Source organism: Polypterus senegalus, chromosome 10 (assembly GCF_016835505.1).
Source record: "Polypterus senegalus isolate Bchr_013 chromosome 10, ASM1683550v1, whole genome shotgun sequence".
NCBI lineage: Eukaryota > Metazoa > Chordata > Cladistia > Polypteriformes > Polypteridae > Polypterus > Polypterus senegalus.
This window is the reverse complement of record NC_053163.1, coordinates 71,921,723-71,946,354: the sequence shown is the minus strand read 5'-3', so window position 1 is coordinate 71,946,354 and position 24,632 is coordinate 71,921,723. Positions and strand designations below refer to the sequence as shown.

At 35.4% G+C, this 24,632-nt stretch overlaps 1 protein-coding gene across 1 annotated transcript in view; it reads left to right on the top strand.

The window, feature by feature from the left end:
- The first annotated feature begins 2,227 nt into the window (after positions 1–2,227).
- Positions 2,228–24,632, top strand: part of LOC120537200 (SH3 domain-binding glutamic acid-rich-like protein) — a 37,647-nt gene continuing 15,242 nt past the window's right edge. The window contains exon 1 of the mRNA XM_039765958.1: positions 2,228–2,473. Within this exon, the coding sequence (XP_039621892.1) occupies positions 2,429–2,473 (45 nt within the window). The 5' untranslated portion in view covers positions 2,228–2,428. The remainder of the gene's footprint in view (positions 2,474–24,632) is intronic.

The following is a 24,632-nucleotide window of genomic DNA, read 5'->3' as shown; positions in this document are numbered from 1 at the left end:
CTAAAAGATTATTACAGTTGAATTCCCTGTAGAACTGAATTCATTCATTTAACCATATGGTAACCATCTAACATTTATTGTAAGTGTCTCACATTCATCCTTGCAGCTGAGGCACATCATCATATGACAGGAAACATTTCTGGCCAACAAGGGATTTTGTGAAACTTTATCATATCCTAGAAGTTATGGAAACATTTGATTTTAACTATTGCAAACCTACATTGTTAAAGAAGGTTTCACAAATTATATGATGATTACTCAAATAATAATACATTTCCTTAGATTCGTATAATAGCCTATAAAGTAAGAATTGATTTTTGAGCATGTTTATAAATTTATTACCGATTCAACATTTTGGATCCTTTATAGATAGTGACAGACAGTTTTTACCTTGACAATAAAGCAGCTGTTTCACTAGCCAGTTTTGCAATTCTCATCTTCACAGAAGCAGCATCTGGATAGTGTCAACAGTGACTTGGGCTTAAGTTTAATGTACACAGGAATCATTAGCCAGCCAAAAAAGGTTTAAACTCTGAAGAGAAAATTGTTGCCAAGGATCATTTTAAACAGATTCAAAAGCAAAATTCAGCAAACAGCTAAAACAGAGAGGTTTAGCATTAACTTGTAGTTTTTAATATTAAAAGATTAAGTTTATGTTTTGTATAAACACCTTTCCTAGTGAGCACTGAACACTGTCACAAACAGCATTCCACAAATCACAACCTTGCTATGAAGTTAGTGTAGTATGAAATATTTTATATTTGAAACCACATGGCTCAGTAGTATCATGGTGCTCTGTGTTTCATGATATCATGTTATGCCAGTGTTCATATAAAAGCAGACATGGGAAAGCTTGGTTTTTACTGCAGCCAATCTTATGTGAGCCTGTCATGGGACCTCTTACCTAATTCTACTCGATATTCTCATTTTCTGAACTCACATGGCTAGGTATGGGGCTGCAGGGAGTTGCAGTATGTCTAAGCAACACTGCACACAAGGTAGGATTCAAATCAGAATTAGTCCTTTACGCTATACACCCCCCCAGCCATATTCATACTAACAAAATGTAGACGTGCATGCCAATCTAATATATATATATATATATATATATATATATATATATATATATATATAGTGAAACCAATAGGGAGAACATGTAAACTTCACACTGGCAGAGTCTGAAGTTGAACCATAGGCCTTCAAGCTGCGAGGCAGCAGCACTAACCACAGTGTTAATGTGCAGTCTTAATTCTACTCTCTTTTTAATATATTTATGAATTTACAGGATCCCAGATCAGTGCTACCTTTCTCCAAAATATGAGCACAGATTTGAATTGCTTTTGCGATCCCACTGACCTTTTTTGTTAAAAGGCGAGTCATTTCTGATCAGCAGATGAATGGTAGGAATGTAATAATGCTTGATTTGTGTCACTTATGCCAGTTCAGCAGAAAGTAGTTTTCGATAGAAACAGTTAATCGAACAGGCGTAATTAAAAGTAGTATCAACAGCATAATAAAATTTGTGACATTGGTTGATGACCAAAACCACAGCATTTTCAGGTATAAATAAGCCTCTAATAATATGCATTGGAATGAAAATCTTTCTGCACTGAACCAATTTAGAAGAGCTTTAAGGTGGGGTTCACCATGAAATGCGCTATATAAATTAAGCCCAATTGATTAAGTATAAACAATATATCCACAAAATGGTAATCCTAATACATTCCAGTGCTATGTCTAAAGATATGTGCATTTTCATAATTCTGAAAAAAATACCTCAAAGAACAAGAACAGATGCACGACTGATTATCCAGCAAAATCAGAGCATGAACTTGAAAAGGCAAACCTTTCGTGACCTTTTATCATTTCGACGATTCAATATTACGTGCGACAGGCACACCTTCTGTATGTGCACCAGTGTAGATAAGGCATTTTACTAAACAAGCAAGCATACGCCCCTTGAATAAAGAAAAGGGAAATTAATGGGAGAATCTGTTATAAAAAAGAACAAGGTAGCTCAATATAACGTATGCATCGAGCACAACATGTTTTTCTTTGTTTTCGAGAAACATTCTCTTCTACTTTCAGCATATCTACCTGCAGCGATCAGTTAATTAAACGGTGGCCTCGAAGCAAAACGGGAACCTTGGTAAATTCTTCCACGCATGCGTACGTGCACGCGCAGCGCCCTCTCAGAGGCGGAGCCCACAACTGTCGCGTACCCGTAACAAGCGCGAGCCAGTTTGCAAGGAATTTCGCGCGCCACCGCCACGACTGTCTTGAAGGTACAGCGGTTTTGTAAGCGGACGACCAGCTACGTGTTCGGACCTTTCCAGCTGTCCACGGTGCATTCCAGCAACCGCTGTCCTTGACCTGCTTGTGCCGGTGTTTTCCTACCTTTGCCTTTGCAGGTGTTCAGCAATTAATAATGGTGATTAAAGTTTACATAGCATCTTCTTCTGGATCAACTTCGGTAAGACAACGCTTTCTTCGAGAAGCCTAAATGTTCGGAGTAAAGAGTGCACGAGAATGGGTATTTATGTTAACTGGTATTAGCTAGCACGTAGGTAATCCGAAATAGTGCTTTGTGGAATGTTTTATTCAAACACGACCCAGGTTATTATTGCATCAGCGTGTAATGTAGTTTACTTTAAGTACTGTTTGAATGTTTAAGGCAACATTCAATGGTAATGCTGTTTTATTCAGATTGCAAATATGATTTTCAGGCTCTGTTTAAGTAAGTGTGTGAATAATTAAACTCCCAAGTTGATAGACTTGAATAAGAAGGGAGAATATATCATTGTTCTGGAAACTGAATTAATATTAATTCATCCTAAATAGAAAAACACGTGTTAAAGTTGCACAGATGTTGGTACTTCTGCCCCTCCACTCGTGGTAGGAAAAACGTTGGAGTATTATTTGACAGTGTTACTTGAAATTACACATATGGTATCTTTGTTGCACTGATGGTAATTAGAAATGGTCATTAACTGAGTGCAATACTTTTCACGAGTAAGAAAAGAGTAAGCTTTTAAAATGTCAGTTAAAGGGTTTTGAAAATGTTCGAGTGTAAAGATTTTTTTTGCAGTGTGTTTTTGAGTGTTTAGTCGGAAGTAGCAAGAGTGACTACGGTATAGCAGTGTGGGTGTCATGTAAGGGCTTTGGGTGTAAGCCAACTCTCAAAGCTAATTTCACAGAGAGAGTCTTTATTAAGTAAAATAACTCTCCTTAGAAAGTGAGCCACTGGTATTGTGTGCCATCTGGCTCTCATTCCGATCTGCAAGCCATTTAAGTGTTTACCAGAGGTGTGAGGAATGTGTTTTGTTTTTTTTTTAAATTGTGAATCGTAGTGGGTGGGTGGGGAGGGTTTTAAGATCTTTTTTCGTTCTTGCATTGCAACATTATGCATGAAAGGTTTTGCTTGGTGTATTAACATATTGTACACTAGTTACATAGTTAAACTACTGCGAATCACTCTGCTACCACACATGTGGTCAATGCTGTGCAGATAGCAGTACCTGGGCACTTTAAAGCTGCCAGGTTTGTATTGTTTGAACCTTGCAATTCTTAGACTGACATGTAGTGTTTGTAACAAAAAAAACTTTGGGAATTTAAAATGCTTTGCTTATTTTATTTATTTTTTCCTCCAGTTCCACAAGGGAATTTTTTAAAGTTTTTATAAGGAAACATGAAAAAGCTTTGCGCCAGTTCTCAACAATGATACTGATAAATGTTACACAAAATTTCAGACATGCTGTTGTATAAAACATGTTAAACAGTGGAGATATTTGAACTGAAGGTGTGGCTTTGCATATAGAGGAACCAGTAAACTAAATGCTCTTTTGTTTTAGGCATTCAGTCTAATAGCTGTCTTGCAAACCACAAAGCTGTTTATAATGCGTAGTTATTATTACTTTGCTCGTGTCCTTTATTTATCAGTTCTTCTTTTCATTTAAATATAGGCCTAGCAGGGTACAGACAAACTTATTTCCCTTTGTGATATAACATAATCAACACAGCATTCACAAGTAGTTGCACATTATGGGAACAATATACAAATGTAACTAAAATTTGTATTATGTAAATTATATTACATCTGATTGTTACATACTTTATTTCCTGACATTTTATTTATATGTTTATGCATTTCCTAGTTCCTGGTTTTCTGAGTGGTCTCCTCTCTTTTGTCAAATGAGTTCTAATGATTGAATTGTCAATAAAATGCTTTTTTCTGATCATCTCACATTCCCATGTGGTTATGCTGTATATTGTATTTATCCTCGGTGTCATTTTTAAGAAAAAAATTAGGAAAATGTTGTTGAACACTTACCAGGTGCTGTTACACAAGGCAACACACAATCAGAAAATGTTAGAGAAAAAGAGAATAGATATTTAGTGGTTATGCATTTAAGGTTAATTTATAGTCAAGATATACACCCAGGATAGGACTGTTTTGCAATCATTTTATAAAATGTATTCATATGAGTTCTTTGCTAGGGTTTTGTTTATGTGTTTATTGGTTTAATCCTTATTTTTCCCATCTTTTAACATAATTACACATGTTAAAGTAAAGTTAACATTTTACTATTTTAGACATTGAATAAATGCAAGACTCAGTTGCACCACTTAATGACTGATATTGACACAAATCACTTACATTGAGGAATATTTATTGTATTAACAGGAAAGGAAAAAGATTTTTAAAATGTAAAGAAGGAGAGAATCAAAGGGGACAAAAAAAGAGCATAAACATAAAGATGTTCTTTTCGGGTCATTTTATACAGTAATTTAAACTGTTATTAACAAGTAGAACTTGGCTTATTTTAGTTAATATGCATTTTGTATACACTCATCTCCCCTTTTCTGTATTTAAAGTTATTCTACTGCAATTAGGTTATTGTCTTATCTCTCCCCTTCTTAAGTCCAAATTTTCAGATCTCTGGCAAAAAAAGACTTATGGAGCCCAGTGTGAAGTCACTTATATGGTTAGAAGTAATGGTAGTTCTAGTGCACAGTACCTTCTTAGTGTTCCTAGGTGTATATCCCATTACATATTTCACGTACTTTCACACTTGCAATAAACATTTGTTTAATTTGAAGTCAAGAACAAAAATAAAGTGTAGTCTTTATTATAGTACTCACTGCTCTGGCAAAGAAACAAAGCTGAAAAATTGGTTTGAAGAAAATAACATTTCTAGGATACGCTCATCCATTTATCCATCTTCTTTGTTACTTTGACAGCACTGGCCACATAGCTGGATCCAACACTTGATGGCGTAGTGTCCAATTCCATTAAAAGCAGGGAGAAGATCAATTATTAACATACTGTATATGTTTTCATCAACCACTTCACCCTCACCCAGACTGTCTGTTGAATCCTCTCCTGCATAACTTATTTAATTATAAGTAAACCCAAATATTATTAATAATTGCTGTGCCTAAAAGAGAGAACTTCATCTTTGTACTATTTCCCTTGTCTATATTTGAGGGAGATGGAGTCCATTCCGCAGACTCATAATTAAAATTAAGTTATTGATATTAGCCTGTATAGTAGAAGAAGATCAAAAGGTTTTACTGCTTTCTGCACAATTATTTAACAGGCAAGATTAAATAGTTGTATTGGTCTCTAGTTTTACAATCTGTCAAAGAAGGTAAATTTAAACAAGTGTGGCAAAAAATCTAATTCTCTGTACGAGCAGTATTTTTAATTCCAACAACTGTATTTTTTTAACATACATCAAGAAAACAGCTACAGACCTATATTCAAAACAGAAAAGTATGCATGAGACAGGCGCCAGGTGCATGGATTTCAAATTTCAAATAATGTTGTTCACAACTTCTTGCCACAATATGAGTATTTAACAATTAAGATGGCATATGCACATTTCAACGCCACATGTTAGTCCATATTATTGGCATTCATTTTCCTGATTTTTACATATTGCCAAAAGGCTCCATTTTTAGAGGTGCAATCCTGCTGGAGCAAAGCTAGAGAAGAATTGCAGTGGTAAAAATTAGCTAAGTTTGAACTTTTCAGCCTACTGGTTCTACATTCAGCTATAGATAAAATTATTTCTCTTATGTTTTACAGTGATTCAAATCTGATATGACTGTGTACTGGTATCTATCCTGACAAGATAAATTTAATAAAATTAATTAATCAGCTCGATGTTACTTCATAAACAAACATGAATACTAGCTACATGTTGGCCTCAAATTATATTGCAGAATGTCTGTAAGTTGGTCATCTAATGATGGTCATTGCTTAAAGGTGCTTTTAGTGGAATCATTACTGCCAAAAAAAACACATTTGAGGCTTGCCATTGCAGGGAAACATTGTAGTATTTGGGCAGTTTTGGCAAGCTTTCTTTTTTTGCGTATTACATTTCTGTATGGAATTATTGAAAAAGGAGGAATATTATTATTATTATTATTTTTACTATTTGATTAATGTTTGCCTTTATTTTTTTTGTTTCCCTCCACCTAATGTTTATGACAGGCTGGCGCCCATGCATATTGCATTGTCTGATTGTGCCTTTTTGTAAAATGTTGTTAATTTCTGGAATTTCTTTAAGCTGTCAGTCACAGTTTATGTTAAGTCTTTTAAGTTTGCATGGCAAGTGATTAATTAGAAAGGACAGAAGTCTTTAAGCTTGGAGAACAGTTTGAAACAGATGAAGTATCGAGCAATACATCCGAGTTTAGTTTCACAATCAGTTTCATATTATACATATTTTTTTTTGTCTTATGTTCAGAGAATACATTGTATTTTGAAGCCTGTATAATATTACATACTGTATGTGAGCAAACTGCATCATCTCTTGCATGATAGAGATGAATATGTTGTTGGTACAATAAGGGGTTAATCTTTTAGTCAGTTTATCATTAGTTCAGTTTAGTTTGGTCAGTAGTTTGTCCAGTTTGCATCACAGCTGTGAGCATAAGTGCCAGGAGGTAGATTATAAGTTTAAATCCAATCTCAATAGAAGGAATATGTTGGCAGTCTATAATACAAATCTATAGAAAATTGCATCATATCCTTTTTGAAAGGAGTGCCTTTGTTTTATGTGTATAAGGTGAGGGTGTTGGTGTGTGTGTGGTTTTTTTTCCTTGTTTTTCCTTCTTACTCTCCTATATTGAGTTATTTGAGAAGTTAATTTCAGGCGTCAGAGATGGAATTTGTAAGCTTACCCAAGGGATGCTAAGAGTTTTCAGTTTGTGCAGAACTATGTTTGCTTTCATGTTTGTCACATGTCTAAACCTACATTTTGCTTTCAGTACACTGTGATGATTAAAAAAAGCAGCAGTTGCACTGCAAGCTGAGTCAGAAAATAGTGCTAGCCTACACAACAGGAAAGGATGTTCTGGTTTTACTGCTTCTAAAATAACACATATCAGTCATTTAATTATGCTTACCCAAACTTAGCTTTTTTGTTTTATACAAATAAAATATAAATTACAAGTAAGACTTATGTAGTAGAGAAAAAAGAAATTAATTTTCTTTGTTTCTTAATGTAGAAGATGAGGGGAAATTCTAACTGCTCACCAAAGCAGTGAACTCATTTTATATGTATGTATACAGTATACATTTATACAAATGTAAACCACATACAGAATCTGTATGTGATTCGCTGGATAAATGTAAAACTTTCTGCCTAGTAATTGTATTTATAAACAATGAAATTTTGCCAAAAAACAAAACGGTGCCAAGATCTCTGTGCTATAATTATTAGAAAAGGTATCTTAAAAATACGCTATATATATATATTGACAATAGTTTTTTTTTCTAACTTAAATTTTAATGTTAAAGTTAGAATAAAACTAGGGTCCATGTATATTAGTATACTGCTGCTGGATTATGTGAATTTCCCCTTGGGATTAATAAAGTATCTATCTATCTATCAATTAAATGTTTCTATAAAGCCTGAAAAGTAGACATAGAAATGCATTAAAAGTTTTCAAATAAATTGCCTGGTACTTAGTCTTTTTTGCTTAAACTTCATTTTGGTACAACTATATTTTTAATTGATTGAATTTAGAATGTTTATTTTTTTAACATATTGCGGAATTCAGGTTGTTGCAGTCTTTGTGTCTACCAGTGACATCCAAAGAAGAAAAAAAAAACTGCCATGAGATTTTTTTATTAGTTTCCTGCAGTTTTTCCCCCCTAAACTTCCTGTTTTAAGTTACAGTATTTGCTTGCACAGTTGTCAGAAATAAAATGCAAACCAAATTCTGTCCTATCTGTGGTTCTGAACATTTTTATATGAATATGTGGCTCTGGATACCCATTGTTTTAAAGGGGTCAAAGCTGTTTATATTTTATTTATAAAATATTTACAGTATACAATATTCTTTCAAGATTTATCTCAAAGGTACTGCATGTTTTGCCTTAAATTGTGTATGTGTTATGCAAGTCTTCCAAATACATAAAACGTTTTTATTTTTATTCTTTTATTCAGTTTCATCATCCATTGACCTTCCTCCTCTTGTTAGCAGAAATGCTTCTAGTAAATTGACCCTTAGAAATCTCTTGAAGATTCATCTTTTCCCATGACACCCTGAGAAACCCTAAGCCTTCCAGCAGATTTTTTTCTGCCTGATGTTTAATCATTTCCTGTGCATAGATGTTTCCTTCTCTTTCTAAATCTGATGGTAGCTGCTGTGGCATACTAGCATGGTAGCAATGATCCCTATATGTAACTGTCTTAACTTTGTACTGTCAAACACTAGGTGTACTGTATGTGTTCTGCTTTTTGTAAATCAGCTTTGATAACTCAATCTATAAAATAATTCAGTCTTTATCCACATTGATAATGCTTAAGCAATTAAAATAGGGAGAAGAGGGGTGGTACAGTGTGCATAATATGTCTGTTTACACAAAGTATTGTATTCCTTAAAGTATACCTCATGGAAATGGTCAGTGTATTTTGCAGAAGTCATTGTGATCTAGACTTATACTTATTTTACTAAAAATAATTTGGCAAATAGGATAGTTTATGACATATTTCAATATTGTAGCCGATGAAGTGGACAACTACCGTACAAGTATTGTTTATATTTGCACTGTGATAATCAATACACTCTACTTGTAACATCTGTATAGTGTAAAATTATAAATTTTGATCTTAGAAACCACTGTAAGAGCACAGTAATAAAAATCTTGCATAACAAAGTCATTTATTCAGTTGACATGAAACCATGATGATCATGTCATTAAATTTTATTTATTAATAGATTACACTTTCATTTTTTTGTTTATTAAATGAGATAAAAAATAAGAAAATAGTAGTAAGTTATTTTCTTATTTTAAACCAAAATGTGTATATGTACTTTGTCTTTTAAAGATTGCTGCACTCTAGAAAATAGATAAATCATAAAGTAGGCTGCGTTTTGGTAGTTGTAAACTTACAAGTATGTGTCATGGTGCATACACTGATAACATTTTTCTCATTTTTTTTTTATTTAAATGGCCTAGTAAATATTGTGATTCTAATAAAATAAGCAAGTCAAATGCAGCTTCTCCATATTCATCTGCAAATTTCCCTATAATTCCCAAGCCATCTGACAGGTGCAATCAATCTATTATGTCTTGGGTCTCTTCCTATTAGGCTGTACCCAGTTGACCTTTTACAAGATAAGCCTAAGCCTTACTTTGTCTTGTTGCCCATATTGTATCAGTTGGACCCTTAATTCTACTGCAGCAGCAGCAGCATAAGCTCTGTAGCCCAGTGGAGAAAACTTATTCCACTGGCTCATATCTGTAGCCTCATGATTTATGTTATTACCCAAAATTAATTTCATTGGGTGAACTAGAGCCTAATGTACTTAAACTTACAGTGAATTCAGAGGTTATCCAGGTGCCTTCACTTCCTGCACACTTAATTGTATTGTAGATTTAATTTTAAATTGATTCATCTGCCATTTTTGTTTACCAGTCTACACTCGATAACCAAAAATAAGTTAAAAGCATAGGACAGCCTGCATGGCGTTTGCCATACTTTATGAACCCACTGTATCCTTGAGCATGGGGAAGGTACTATATAAATAAAATGTATTATTATTATCATCATCCTTGATGGTTCTACACCTGTTACATAGAGAGGTGTGTCACTCTCAATGTGATGTCCAATAGCAATTCACAACTCAAAGCAGGGTGGCTGTTCCACAAAGACATGTTCCTAGAGGTGTGACTGTCACTGACTCATGTGAGTGTGCTAGGTATGTTAAGAGACTCTATTGAGCTTTGCAAAAATGTTTCCAAGATGGTTAAATCCTTTAATTTGCTGTTAGGTGCATACCGGCAAACACAGAATTTTACAACCTGTAACATCAAATCACAGTGGGTAACTCTGTCATGGCGTGGCTTCAAATTACAAATGTACAGCAGTCATTTAGGTCTTATGAAGATTCTGAAACACACTCTAGGTCTCACTCTTATCTGCCAACCTTAGAAAAGGACAAAGAACACCTTTAATTAATAAGTCTAGTTCTAGAGCCGATCCTGTCTCTATACGTAAATAGAGTATATTAAAATGGTACTTTTCAACATTCCACACAAGGTCTTTTTCCATCCCCACAACTGAAGTAACATTCCAGATCCCAGGAGCCAGTTTCTGTTGTCAAGGTCTAATCTTTCTGTAACCACCCATCATATTGTAGTGACCTCACTGTGACAGGAAAAGAAGAAAAAACACAGCAGGACAAAGAAGGGATTGCATAATAGTTTACTTGAACAGTCAAAAAAAATACAGGAATTAAAAATTATCTATGAATCTTTCATTATGGCCCTGAGAAAAGCTGTCAACAGACCAAAAACACACCTCCAGTTCCATTTCTGTAACCCACCTTGTGTACCCAGTTTAACTCCCCATCTCTGTCCTTCTGCACCTTCTTAGCTGTTCCACAAACCATCCAGAAATCCCTGCCTCCGTTTCCCACCCCTCCATTCAGGGTGCTGCCCCTTTTCTTCCCTTTACAGTCAATCATATCCCTGATGTCAATCCTCCGCACTGTTCTCCAACCTACTAGCTCGGCCCAACAGTTGCTTTCCCTCTGGCTCACTCCAGCTGAGATGCTACAATGTTATCACTAAAGTGATGTAGAAGGTAGCCTCTACCCTTCATCTTGTAGGTTACACTGGAAAAATGCTGCTATGCCAAGGCAGTACTGTAAAGGCGATTCCCAGGAACTCTGTTCTAAGTGTGGCCTATTTAGTTTCTATGTGAACTAACATAGGAATCAGTTTTGTAAGTTTTGTAAAGTTTATGAATGGTAATCATGCTTGCATAGAAAGCTCCCAACAGTGCAGCAATAAGGATTCCTATAGCATCAAAGTCTCTAGAGCACACCAAGGCAACAGTCCTAGCAGGTGCTGATAAAATTAAGTGTAGAATAAATACCAAGGGTATATTATTGTTATGTTATTGTTATGTACCTGAGTAGTAAGCCTTGGATCACAAAAGGTATTGAAGCACTTCTATTAGAGAGACAGCATGCTCTCTGAGGAAATGAGGTAGAAGGAAACTCTGGCTTTACAGTATATAATGTATAATTCCTTTATAAAAGAAAATGGTACATGGGAGGAGGAAAAGAGAGTTTAATAATAATAAAAAAAAAAATCCAAAAGCCATGAAAACTGAATTGGGTGTTTTCTATGATACAGGTATCACAAACTCTTCCCTTATGAATTAAGTGACATGTTAAAAGATTTCAAGCCAATAATTTCAACACCTTAAATGTACAAGTAATGGGAATGCTTTGCTAAAATGCCATAAATGTTTCTGGGATGGAGGTGACCATAGCTGAAATGAAAATGGAAGTTGTGTGCACTGGGTAAACAGGGCAGTGCCAGATACAAAAGTGTTGCCAGAAGTCCTGATTTTTATCTAAGCTCTAGAAAGAGGCAGCCATTAGCCAAGATTACCTAAGATGTCCAAGCTAGGCAGTATTCATGACTATGAGCCAGTGGGCTTTACCTCCATAACAATGAAATGGTTTGATATTTGGGGATATACATCCTAATGACAGAGACCAAGCCATCAATTTCTTTACTGTGCACATAGCTGTAGAGAATGTACTGGTTGTAATCTTACATAATAACTGCTTTTTCTTGACAAACATGATCCTTACATGAAGGCACTATTTCTGGATTTTTTTCAATATTCAGTTTTTTCCAGTCATGTGTATTGATGGAGAAGCTGAACAACATGAATGTGAATCCATATATGACCTTCCTAAAGCCTTATTTGAACAGGTTTGGTCTTACACCAGAATGCAAGATAAAGTCAGTGCTACAAGTGGGCCAATATGCACTTGTACTCCGTACTGACAATTCCCCATTCTTGACTTGCTAGTACTTATTTTATATATCCCAAAAATAAGACCTACTCTGAAAATGAGCCCTAGCATAATTTTCAGGCTGCTCAGTAATATAACACCCTACCCAAAAATAAGACCTATTCAAGATTGTCAGCTGAAAAGTAAGGTGCCTAAGGCCAGGTTTATACTTTTTTTTTTTTTAGATACTTTATTAATCCCAAGGGGAAATTCATATAATCCAGCAGCAGTATACTGATACAAAGAAACAATATTAAATTAAATAGTAATAAAAATGAAAAGAATTAAAATAAAATTAATGTTCGTGATTTACTCCCGGTGGAATTGAAGAGTCGCATAGTGTGGGGGAGGAACGATCTCCTCAGTCTGTCAGTGGAACAGGACAGTGACAAAAGTCTGTCACTGAAGCTACTCCTCTGCCTGGAGATGATCCTGTTAAGTGGATGCAGTGGATTCTTCATGATTGACAGGAGTTTGCTTAGTGCCCGTCGCTCTGCCACAGATGTTAAACTGTCCAACTTTAATCCTGCAATGGAGCCTGCCTTCTTAACAAGTTTGTCCAGGCGTGAGGCGTCTTTCATCTTTATGCTGCCACCCCAGCACACCACCGCGTAGAAGAGGGCACTTGCCACAACCGTCTGGTAGAACATCTGCAGCATCTTACTGCAGATGTTGAAGGATGCCAACCTTCTCAGAAAGTATAGTCTGCTCTGAGCTTTCTTACATAGAGCATCAGTATTGGCAGTCCAGTCCAATTTGTCATCCAGCTGCACTCCCAGATATTTATAGGTCTGCACCCTCTGCACACAGTCACCTCTGATGATCACAGGGTCCATGAGGGGCCTGGGCCTCCTAAAATCCACCATTTAATGATTACATCCATCAATCCGGGGATGCGCCCATTCCAGCAGCATTGGTGCATGACAGAAACAAAATCCCTGCACAAGTCATCAGCACATCGCAAGGTTAACACAAGCACGCACACATACACTAGCGTCATTTTAGCATCACCAAGTCCGCAAACCTTCATGTCTTTGGATGGAAAATTGAGCCCACTGTGGAAACCCACCAGGAAAAACATGCAAACTCCAAGCAGGGATCACAAGGGACGTGACTCCCTACTGCCAGAGAGCAGCACTACCACTCTGCCACCGTGCCACCCCCATATGTGTAACTATTAACAGTATTATTTAAACAAAGTTAGCGATTTATCTGTAAATGTAACATCACATATTTTAATGCATTTCATCATGAAAGTGATATAAAGTATAAATCTAAAAATTCTAATTGTTCAGAGAGCTGGAATATCATATATTTAATGTGTTCTTTGTGGTGGTCTGTTGCTGCTTGCCACTGCTGTCAGGTCAGGAGGATGCCCCAGAAGCTTGTAGCGATTTAACAACTGATGGCGTTTACTATGGTCTACTTTAATGATAAAGTAAACTACGAAGTTAAAGTGGACATTTTGAGTTTAAAGCCAAAATTTCCACTTTAATCACAAAATAGACATTTTCATTATGTCCTTATTTTTTTTTCTCTGTGGCACAAATACGCCGCTGTACATTCGGATGGTATTGTAAAGGTACAAAAATAAAGATTGTACAGAAGATGTTATGTGAGACTTTTTTAAAATATATTTTGTCATTACTTTGGGGGATATACGACACTTAGATATAAAAGCAACTTGAATACATTTGTATGTCGGCATTTTGCTTCACCACATGGAACCATTCATCAAACATCGAAGCAGGCACATCGATCCGCAGAGCGGCTGGAGTAGCAAGTAATTCAGGCTGGAATTCAGGGTTTGAATGTGGAGAGCTATGACGATATTGCAGAAGAAGATGACATGACTGTATTTGGATAAATGAATATTGTTGTACATGAATCAATATATGATATCCCCTGAAAATAAGCCCTAGTGCATCTGTACCAGTAGTTAATGCTTTCACACTGGTACCATCAGTTTGGACTGCATTATTACTATTTATGTTAGATTTTTGTTCTTGTTTGTATGCTGCACAATTCACCTTACAGGGGAGCAGTTTGTTCAGACTAATGTTCTTGCCCTATACTTCAATTTTATTTTATTCTCTTTGGATTCATTTCTTGTTTACATTAAGGGTAAGTGTCTGTTTAAAATGCTCTCATTGTAATAGTTTTTGTTGGACATTTGTGTAAGTCCTGTAGACCACTTTGAAATAGTTTACTCATGCTTGCACTGTTTGATTTCAGTAATACTGTTTTTTATTTTTTTGTGTTTTTTTACTTCATCCATCAATCCATCCATTATTCAACCCGCTATATCCTCTTTAGGGTCACGGGGGTCTGCTGGAGCCAATCCCAGCTCTCCCCATTATGTTACTGAGCACCTATAACAAGGACCAGTTGTTTTATCCACTTCAGTTATTGGATAAAGTACTTATTACTGGAGGACCTCAGTAATTTTTGTCCAGTCCAAATAGCTTAAATAACAGGATTTTACTGACATGTTGATTCGCATAGGACTAGTTTAAACTGATTTTATTTTTTATAGTCCTTTTATAGTAAAGATTATGGCACAATTTACCTTTTAAGAGGTGAACACACGTAAAATGTTTACTGACATGAGCAATTCACAATGAAGTAACAATGCAGAGGTTCTCTAGTAATAATTACTTTATCCCACTGATGTAAAGCTAATCCTTTCTGAATACAATCTTAAGATTGTTCATTCAAACACAGGAGCTCCTCATGGTTGTGTTCTGTCTCAGTAGTGTTTATACTGTATGCCAGTGACATGAGACTTAACAGTGATCATTATTCCAATATCAAGTAAGCTAATAACACTATGGAAATAGGACAGATTTCTGTGAGGATAAAGTAATTACATAAATCAGGTGGACTGATTAGTATGTTGTAATCTTAACTATCTTTCACTGAAGACTAAAGAAATTATATTTGACTTCAGCAGACAGAAATTGGTATTTTTATCCTTCATTATTAATCGTATCTATCTGTCTCTCTGTCTGTCAGTCAGTCTATCTCTTGGAACTCAAATTAATAATAGTTTAAACTGGAAAATTATTACAAAAATATGTGTTCTAAATGCAGTAATTGCTTGGTTCCCCTCTGTAAGATCTGACTATTCACAGTAACCTGCTCTTTTATTGTAATGTTATCCAGTCTGTTATCATCTTCATCTCCATTGCCTGGTTTATTGGTCTGGGAAATCAATTTTTTAAAAAGGCCCCAACAGGGTATCAAACATGCAGTCAGAGTGATTGATGGTGATGTAAATGATGTGAAGCATGTGCCAGAGAGCGATGATGAAGAAACTGGAAAAGAGGGCTGATGACAGATACCCTTTACTTGTAGCACTTACCTTTGTTAACTAGGGATGATATTCACTTTGAAGACCCTGAAAAATTGTTCTAGAAATTCCTTTTTCCTCAGTACTTTACTGCTTTTTAACAAAAAGCATTTGAGGTTGTGAAGTTTTAGTAATGAAGAGGTTCTTCATTTGCACATTGAATATGACTAGGTAAAAACCTAAATATAAGTACCAATAAATGCTTTTGATTTTTTGTGAAATTTGTAACTTCTTTTGTATGTACACAAGTGAGATGGCAAATTTCTTATTGTCTTATGTTTAAACATGAGTAAAAAAAAAAAACGTTAAACCTATGAAATGGAGCACAGAGATACTGGCAAAATCCCGTGTAAAAGATGCAGAATTCCCAGTTAACGTAGTATTTAAAGAGAGTTGCCGAAGGATGTAACCCTAATCAAAACCTGATAAGAACTCCCTTCAAGTGTATATTGCTCATTTAAAGTTTTGTGAAATGTATCCATCTGTTCCTTCCTGTGTCTCAGTAACATATAGAAGTTCCTTTCACATGCAGCTTTGGAGTTCAGAAGCCATTTAAAATTTCCATTTCCAGGTGAGTTCTCAGCTCACTAGTTGTTTGATTTCATGTATTTGTAATGTTTTTAAATTTTACTATAAATACTAAGTATGTGCAAGTAACTGGCACAGATTAGGATTATGCAGAAATTAAACTGTATAGCTATATGCAAATAATAAGTACAAAGTACCTTTTCTAACAATGGGTGCTTTCTGGTTATTACTGGTAAGATTTTCTTTTTTTTTTTTGTTATCCATCTATCTATCCATTTGAAATCACTTTTAATTAAGTGACAGAAGAAGCCAGTGCACTTACAATTTGAAGTAGTTTAAGATAGGAACTCTTCACCTAGTGCTATAAACGCTCTTTTTAGATTTGTGGCTGTTTGATCTTGAGGCTTTAGTAGTGTTAACATGTAAATCACATCTAAAAACCCATCTTTTCTTATGCATTTTAAATTAAATGTTTTTATTTTAATCTTTATTACAATTGCATATTTACTTACTATGCTTGTACTAATTCAGCTGTACTCTTCTCTCTCTCTACTGTATCATTTTTACTTTGATAGGCTTTTCCTATTTTATTAGATTCCCGTGATGGAATTTATTTTTTATTCCGTCTATTTGAATAGTCTTATATCTAACTTTGTTTTTTCCATTGTAAATTATACATGTGTGCTTTACCCAAAAATATGCTTTGGCAAAATGTGACAGCATATACATACATACTTAAATATAGTTTAGGGCAATAGTTTCCAACCAGTCAATGGGAGGTCTAGGCGATCGCTGCCAGGCTGCTTTTTTCTATGTGGCTTCTAGCTACAGTGTAACTTTAGGGCAAATGATTGTAGAATAACATACAAAAAAATTCTGTACTAATAGAAAACAGACAAAGGATTCTTCAAAAACAATGAACACTTGAAACTGGCATTAACAACTTTAAAAATGAATAAATAAATATACACAAACATACAAATGTGTAAGCGCCTAGAGACTATGCAAAACGTTTTTGGAGGACCCAATGCTTGTAGATCTAACACACATCAGCCATTTGGCAGTGTTATAGATAGTGCATACCCTGCTATGGTGTCTTATGACCCAACTTTATCGTGTATTACATTAAATAGCTTGCAATTGTAATCCAGTTCTTCATTGCAGTGTAAAGAATGACACATTTACTGTATTAAATTTTACAGGAAAGTTTCATTTTCAGTGATTTTTAAATGGTATGGGTACAATTTGAAGTCACTTTTTATTAATTGGAGAATACTTTATGGTTCTTTAAATCAACACTCGTGATGTTTTTTTGCTGTAGTCATTATCAAGTACCTCTTTGTCATTCTGGTTCATTTATGTTTTAAGAACAGGAAATTACCACATTGTATAAAATGGGTTAAGTTAGGCAGTGTTATTGTATTTTAAGCTCTCACCTTGTGGTGTTTTTTGCTGCACATATTTCTAAGTATGACACTCCTAAACTTCTTCAAGAAATACTATTGTGTTATAGGCATTGTCACTTATTTTCTTCTAGAAAATATGCATTATTGGTCATTAAGGCTTTGGTTATATCAAGGCCGCTCCACAGTTTCACCCTAAATCTGTAGAATAATTGAAGTGAATGGAAAGTAGATATGAAAAATTTAGAGCTGCTATTAGGAAAAAATACTCATCTCTTTAAAGACGTATCTAAATTTTCAGGGAAAAGCCTGTAATAATGATTCCAGTTCTCTTGCCTCCTACTGGTAAGTGTTTTGTGACATCATTTACTGTGGGTTTGTTTATTCACATTGTTTTGCCAGAAGGTGCTTACCCACCACCTTCAACCTTTTCATTCAGGAGGTTGTGCTTGATGCACAGATGAACATGTCAATGCCCATGTAATTAGCTAGTAGTTAGTCAGAAATTGTTAAGTCAAACAAGAAGTAATGGTAGCTGGCACTGATTTTTAAGAATATCTGTGAATTGTGTTCTTATACCACAGAAAGAACATCTATCTAGATGAATTTCCAAGACATGATCATATATGAGTGACATCTTTAACTTTCCTAGACCCAGATTTGAACTTCCACTAATGTAAGAAGATACAGCTGCCTCACTGAAATGGGTCTCTAGAGAACTCTGTTGTTCACGTGTTGGAAGAATTTTTACAAGTACTGTATGTTACATTACTGCCAGAGTATCACAAGAATTTATAGGTAAACCTTGAATCAGAATTAGATCTAAATAACCACTTCCTTCCAGAAATAAACATGAATCCAGGAATAGAGCGATTACTTCCTGTAAAGTTTTTTGTTTTATATGTAAATTAAGTAAACATTTACAATACTCACATAATATTCTGTGATTTTTAAATGGGATGTCTGTCTATACAACAGAATTCAAACGGTTAAATCAGAGAGAGAAATATTTGAGTTGGGTAATTTTACATCCATATAGTGTGCAATGAATTGAATTGATCTTGCTTTGTTGTAAAAAGACATTCCTGCATAAAATATTAAGGGACAGAGAGCAGCAAAATATGAATTTGTATAAATATAACAAAAATGCTATATAATGCATAAGTGGTGCTTTTATGTAACATTCATGTAAGTTTACTCCATATGCTGTCAGCACTGGTGACCCTCCATTGAAAAATTGTTTTAGTTGCTACATGTGCTAAGAACCCAACCCTTCATCGGCAAAATACTGAAATGCAACCAAACTGATTGTAAACCTCTCAGCCTTTTGTGATTACAGTCTTGGTACAGACAAATTTGCTTACTTTGTTAAGTTAATTGGGTGTTTTGAGTATAAACACTTTAAAAAAAAAAAATATATATATATATATATATATATATATATATATATATATATATATATATATATATATTCCTTTGAAGTACATTTTGTTTGCAGTGTTTATTCAAGAAAAAGAAAGGTAAATGTCTTCTGTGAAAGAGCAAATAGAGCTTATGGGCTGTTTTGTGTTTTGACTAAGCAAGGTTTGACTGCAATAGCTAATAGTTGTAATATTTTTTTCTAAATGATGGATTCTGCATCATTAAAGACATTTTTCACAGTTGCCTTAACTGTCAACCTCATTACTGTATTTTCATTAAAGTAAATATTTTAGTAAAGAAATATTTTTAATTTAAAATTGGTAAAATGTAATAGTTTTAATGAGTCATTAATGTAACCATTTTAAGAGATAATTAGTAAATATTAGAGGCTTAACATACTGTTGGAATTATTGTGTATTTTTTTGGAATCCCAATTTCTTAGTAAAAACTAATTACTGCAACACTGGTAGTCAAGTTACTTTCTTGCTTGACTTTCACCTTTCGATAGTTCACATTTCCAGGTAAACACATCAAAGTAATAAAAATAACGATTCTATCAATAGACACTAGCTATTTGGTTGAAGTGCTTGAGTTATAATGTATATTTTGCACTTTACTATTATATATATGCATATCAACTTGATACTTGGAGAGCATCCAGTTTGTGAGCATAATAGTTACATGTCATGTATTTGGATAGAGCATGCATTTTCAGAGACTGATAAGACTTTTTAGCTTTAGATGACTAGTGACTCGTGAGATGTTCCTGGGTACAAAGAGCCACCATTATAAACCTCTCCCAGCAGATTCCTCCAACCGTAGAAAGCTATATGTGTAACCATGTTGCTCAAAGAGAGACACAAGTTCAAGATATTTTCAGAGAAAATTTGCAGACAGTTAGGGAGTATTTCTGCCTACTCTTAGTAGAATCTTGCCTGATTACCCAGTTTTCATCTCATGTTTTATTGACTACCACTGTCACAGCCAGCCAAGCAATATTTTTTGATACTCCAGTAAATTCATTGTTCAAGGTACAAATAAAGTACTTGCTTGTCTCAACCTCTGTCTCATTTGGAGAGAATGTTTTCTCCTTACTCCTCACTTGGCATTCACTTGCCATTTCAATAGAATTTATCATGGGTCATTTCCTGCTGTTTATATGGCATCATATAATACCATATAAGATATTGGAGGGTGTTCACTGGGTGGAGACAACATGCTCATTCACTTGTACATGATTTTAATATGATTTATAAGCAGGCTGCAAGTGGAAAGGATTTAGAAATATTTATTATACACATTTCTCTCTCTCTCTCTCTCTCTCTCTCTCTCTCTCCATATATATGTATATATGTATATATATATATATATATATATATATATATATGTATGTATGTATGTATGTATGTGTATATATATATATATATATATATATATATATATATATATTTATACATATACACAAGGCAGAAACATAAAAGGTAATTTGACCAGCTTCACCTTTAAACTCTGAGTAACCTTAGCCAAAATTATTTTGTACATTAGGCTAAAACAGTGTGATCATTGAACATTTTCTAATTAGATGTAATTAAAATTACTAACGGTCACAGAAGTCCAATGATCCCCAATAAGAGCCACAAAGTCCGCTTTCTGTAATACATCTAATTTTGCTTGCTTTTCAGTGTCATAAAGCTGTTGAATTTTATTTGAAATAGTCTCTCGGCACGGCAGTTGAAAAGGTGGATCACCTGATGGTAACTGTAGCACATTTTCTAACCCCCTATCTTTCACCACTGTTAGTGGTCTACAGTCCAAAGCAATCCATTTTGCGAGAGAATTTGTAGGTTTAGTTTGTAGGCCAGTCATTTCATCAGTTTTGGACTGCCGACGCCTTTTGTTGGTACTCAAACTTGTACTGCTAGTGCTAACAGCATACACAGTTTCTGTGTTCGCTGTAACATGTTTTGCATTTAGATGGTACCGTAAGGTTGAAGTGCCTCGGTGTTATGCAATCTCTTTTTTCCACAGTTTGCAAAAAACCACGCTTTTATCAAGGCTTCCGTCGAGTAGTCTTTTGAAATGAAATTTTCCTCCAATCAGTCGTAGCAACGTGCTTTCTTCCGACTGTTACATTTTTGTAGCTCTGATGTGTGCATCAGTGTAATCGGTGTACCAGGAAATCATGCATTGACAGAAGTTCCCCTTTGCTTGGAATGCAAAGTGTGATTAAATGCGTTATTTTTTAACGCGTTATGGAGCACATGCATCGAGGCTTCTCGGCTGTGCTTGTGCTAAGTTAAGGAAACATTTTAAAAATAACGTAACACGATTATCAATGTAACCTTTTGTAAGTAGTGCCTGGAGGATTCAGAGTGTGGAGAAACTCTAGAGACGGCGTGTGTATTACTTTGTGGATTTTTCTGTGAGTATTTGGTGGCAGCGTCACAAAGTTGGTTCCGCAAGACTGCGTTAGCTGCGGAGCTCAGCTCAGAGCGAAATGAGGTGAATCCCCCACCCGCCTTAACTGTCCATCCCCGCACAAACACAGTCTCTCGGAATTTGCATAAGCACAGCCCTTCACCTGCAATTTTAACTTAGTTACAAAGTGATCAAAACTCTCGTTTATATCCTGCGTCCTCTCATTAAACTTGTATCCCGATTTACCCGTGGGCATGACAAACGCCAGCAGCAGCGTGTCTATGAACTTAATTTAAACTTTAGGTTTACACCGTGCTTTGTTTCTGAAGTAGCAGCACTCATGAATATGGTAGTATATATGTCACTCGCTCGCTTCTTATTGTTTTGCTGCCATCTCAATTATATAATGCATGTTTTCTTCGGCACTTTTTGGAGCTCTTCCTTGTTTTCTACGTCCTGCGTTGACAGTCAGTTCACGTGATTACGTGGGAGGCGTGATGATGTCACATGAAACTCCACCCCCCATGGCCATCGAGCTCAACTCCATTACAGTATATGGAGAAAAATAGCTTCCAGTTATGACCATTACGCGTAGAATTTCTAAATGAAACCTGCCCAACTTTTGTAAGGAAGCTGTAAGGAATGAGCCTGCCAAATTTCAGCCTTCCACCCACACGGGAAGTTGGAGAATTAGTGATGAGTGAGTGAGTCAGTCAGTGAGTCAGTGAGTGAGTGAGTGAGTGAGGGCTTTGCCTTTTATTAATGTGTGTGTGTATATATATATATATATATATATATATATATATATATATATATATATATATATATATATATGTATGTTCTCCCCGTGTCTGCGTGGGTTTCCTCCAGGCGCTCTGGTTTCCTCCCACAGTCCAAAGACATGCAGGTTGGGTGGATTGGCGATTCTAAATTGGCCTTGGTGTGTTTGTGTGTGTGTCCTGCGTTGGGTTGGCACCCTGCCCAGGATTGGTTCCTGCCTTGTGCCCTGTGTATATATAATATATGGCTCTTGAATTTGTTTTGGAGAAATTGTGCACACTCCTCGCTGTTCACATTATTACATTAGTTTAACTCAGGGTACTAGGACTTGTGCATATCCACTGCTTTGCATATACATTCCTATCTGCTCACACTCATAGTGACAGTAGTGGCATTTGAACTCGCCATCTCAGGGTTTGAAGTTCTGTCTTAACCACTGCAACACACTGCCTGCCAGTAATATTAGGTTTTAAAAAAATATTCAGATATCATATACAGAAATACACTGAGCTACATAGTGCTTCTGATATACCTGATTAACAGACAGTACTATAACTGATGCCCATGGTCTTGTGTAATTTTAAGACTTAGATTAGGTGTTTTTCAGTTTTAATGTAGTAGCCTCCTTAACATTATGCTTACCCATGGGAAAAACAACAAGAAGAAGCAGTGTTACGTGTAACTGAAACACATGTAAACTAAAAGATTAGCATAAATACAGTAAGAAAGGTATGTCTAGTGTCCTTCCCACTGATGTACTGATAAAGATTTAGTACACGTCCTCCATATTTTGAAACCGTCAACACCACAAAGCCCAATGTCAAAATTAGGAAGGTAGAAACATATTTCTTTGCTCATTTTTTTTATAATATTTATTGTATTGCTTGTGCATGTGTGGGTAGAATATCAGTGCCCAATCCACACATTTCCACTGACGCAACCATTGACAATTTTTGCATTGTAAACATGGCTTAGGGGGCTAATGTTTTTTATGTCCTTACATTTGATTGCAAACATTTTGCATTTAAGTCACATGGATACTGAACCCCACTGCAGCTCTATGCAACTGAAGTCACCAGACATAACATGGCGATTCGATCATACAGTGTCGTATGCATCAGTTTCACTATACATATCAACATCTGATGACCAATTCATATTGTCACCAGTATTGCCTGAGCCAATTAATGGTTCAGTTTTAGTTTATTCTAAAACTGGCGTTACAGCTTTCTGTTGATTCACCATTGTGTGTTATTGGGGTATAGCAGGTCTGCGGCTCAGAAAAAGACGACAGTTTTAAATAAATAATTATTTGGCAGGTTCGCTCCCTATGGGTGTGCATGCTCACACAGTTGTCGGGGGTTGGTGGAGTAACTGGGGCGTGACACACCTGTACGTGAGGGTGCATTCATTTTCAGTTGCATCATCGGCTTCCTGCCATGCGTGATTGGGATGCTGCACCCATGGAGGCATATAAGAAAGAGCCGGCATGTTACTATGCTCACTAGATGACAACAGAATCCTGTGTCAAGCATTATTTGGTCTTATCACTTTATATCATAACACCTTAACCTAAGAAACACTTGGGCTAAATCTTTTTTACACAGAATTCCAAGCCCGAGAGATGCTCGAGGTTAATACCAAGGAAGTTAATCAGATGCAGTATAATAAGTATATTCTAGACCTGGAATGCACTGACTCTTAATTTATACTGAACCGGTTTTATACCATAATCTAAACTTTTATCTGCATTTTAATTGCTTGTGCACATATTCTACATTATGGCTGGTGACAGTAAATGATGGAGCTGTGGAGGGTATCCTAGAAAGGATGTTTTTTAAGAAAAAAACCTATGGCATTAGTGGGGTCACAACCTGAATTATACCTCCACTAAACTAATGGGCAACAGCCAAATCTGTCAAGAATATTACATGGTTCTGACACTGTCAAGCAAGGACAGGTAGCTAGGAAATTGTTGTGGGTACCTGAATCTTGGAATATGATAAAATAAAAAAGCTTAAGTGCAGCAGGCATCAGTGGCAAATCAGGTATCCAACTGTCATACTGGATGTGTTTTATTTAGTTTAGTTGAGCATAAGGGGACCACAATTTATTTATCCCATGTGAGTGACAAAAATTAAACAAAGTGTTACTTCTGCAATATATTTTACTACTTTATTCTATAAGAAAGGTGTTATAGCTAGTATTTTTGCAGCAGAATATTTCTGGCTCATTATGCAGCAAATTTGTGTTAGTAAAAAAAAAAAATTCTCTACACTGATACAATGTGTTAGATGGCAAAGGCGCTGTAACATTTTTTTCCTAACTCGGATATGTGAAGCTGTATTATGTTTGATATATGAGAGACTGTAGTAATTGTATTTCATTAA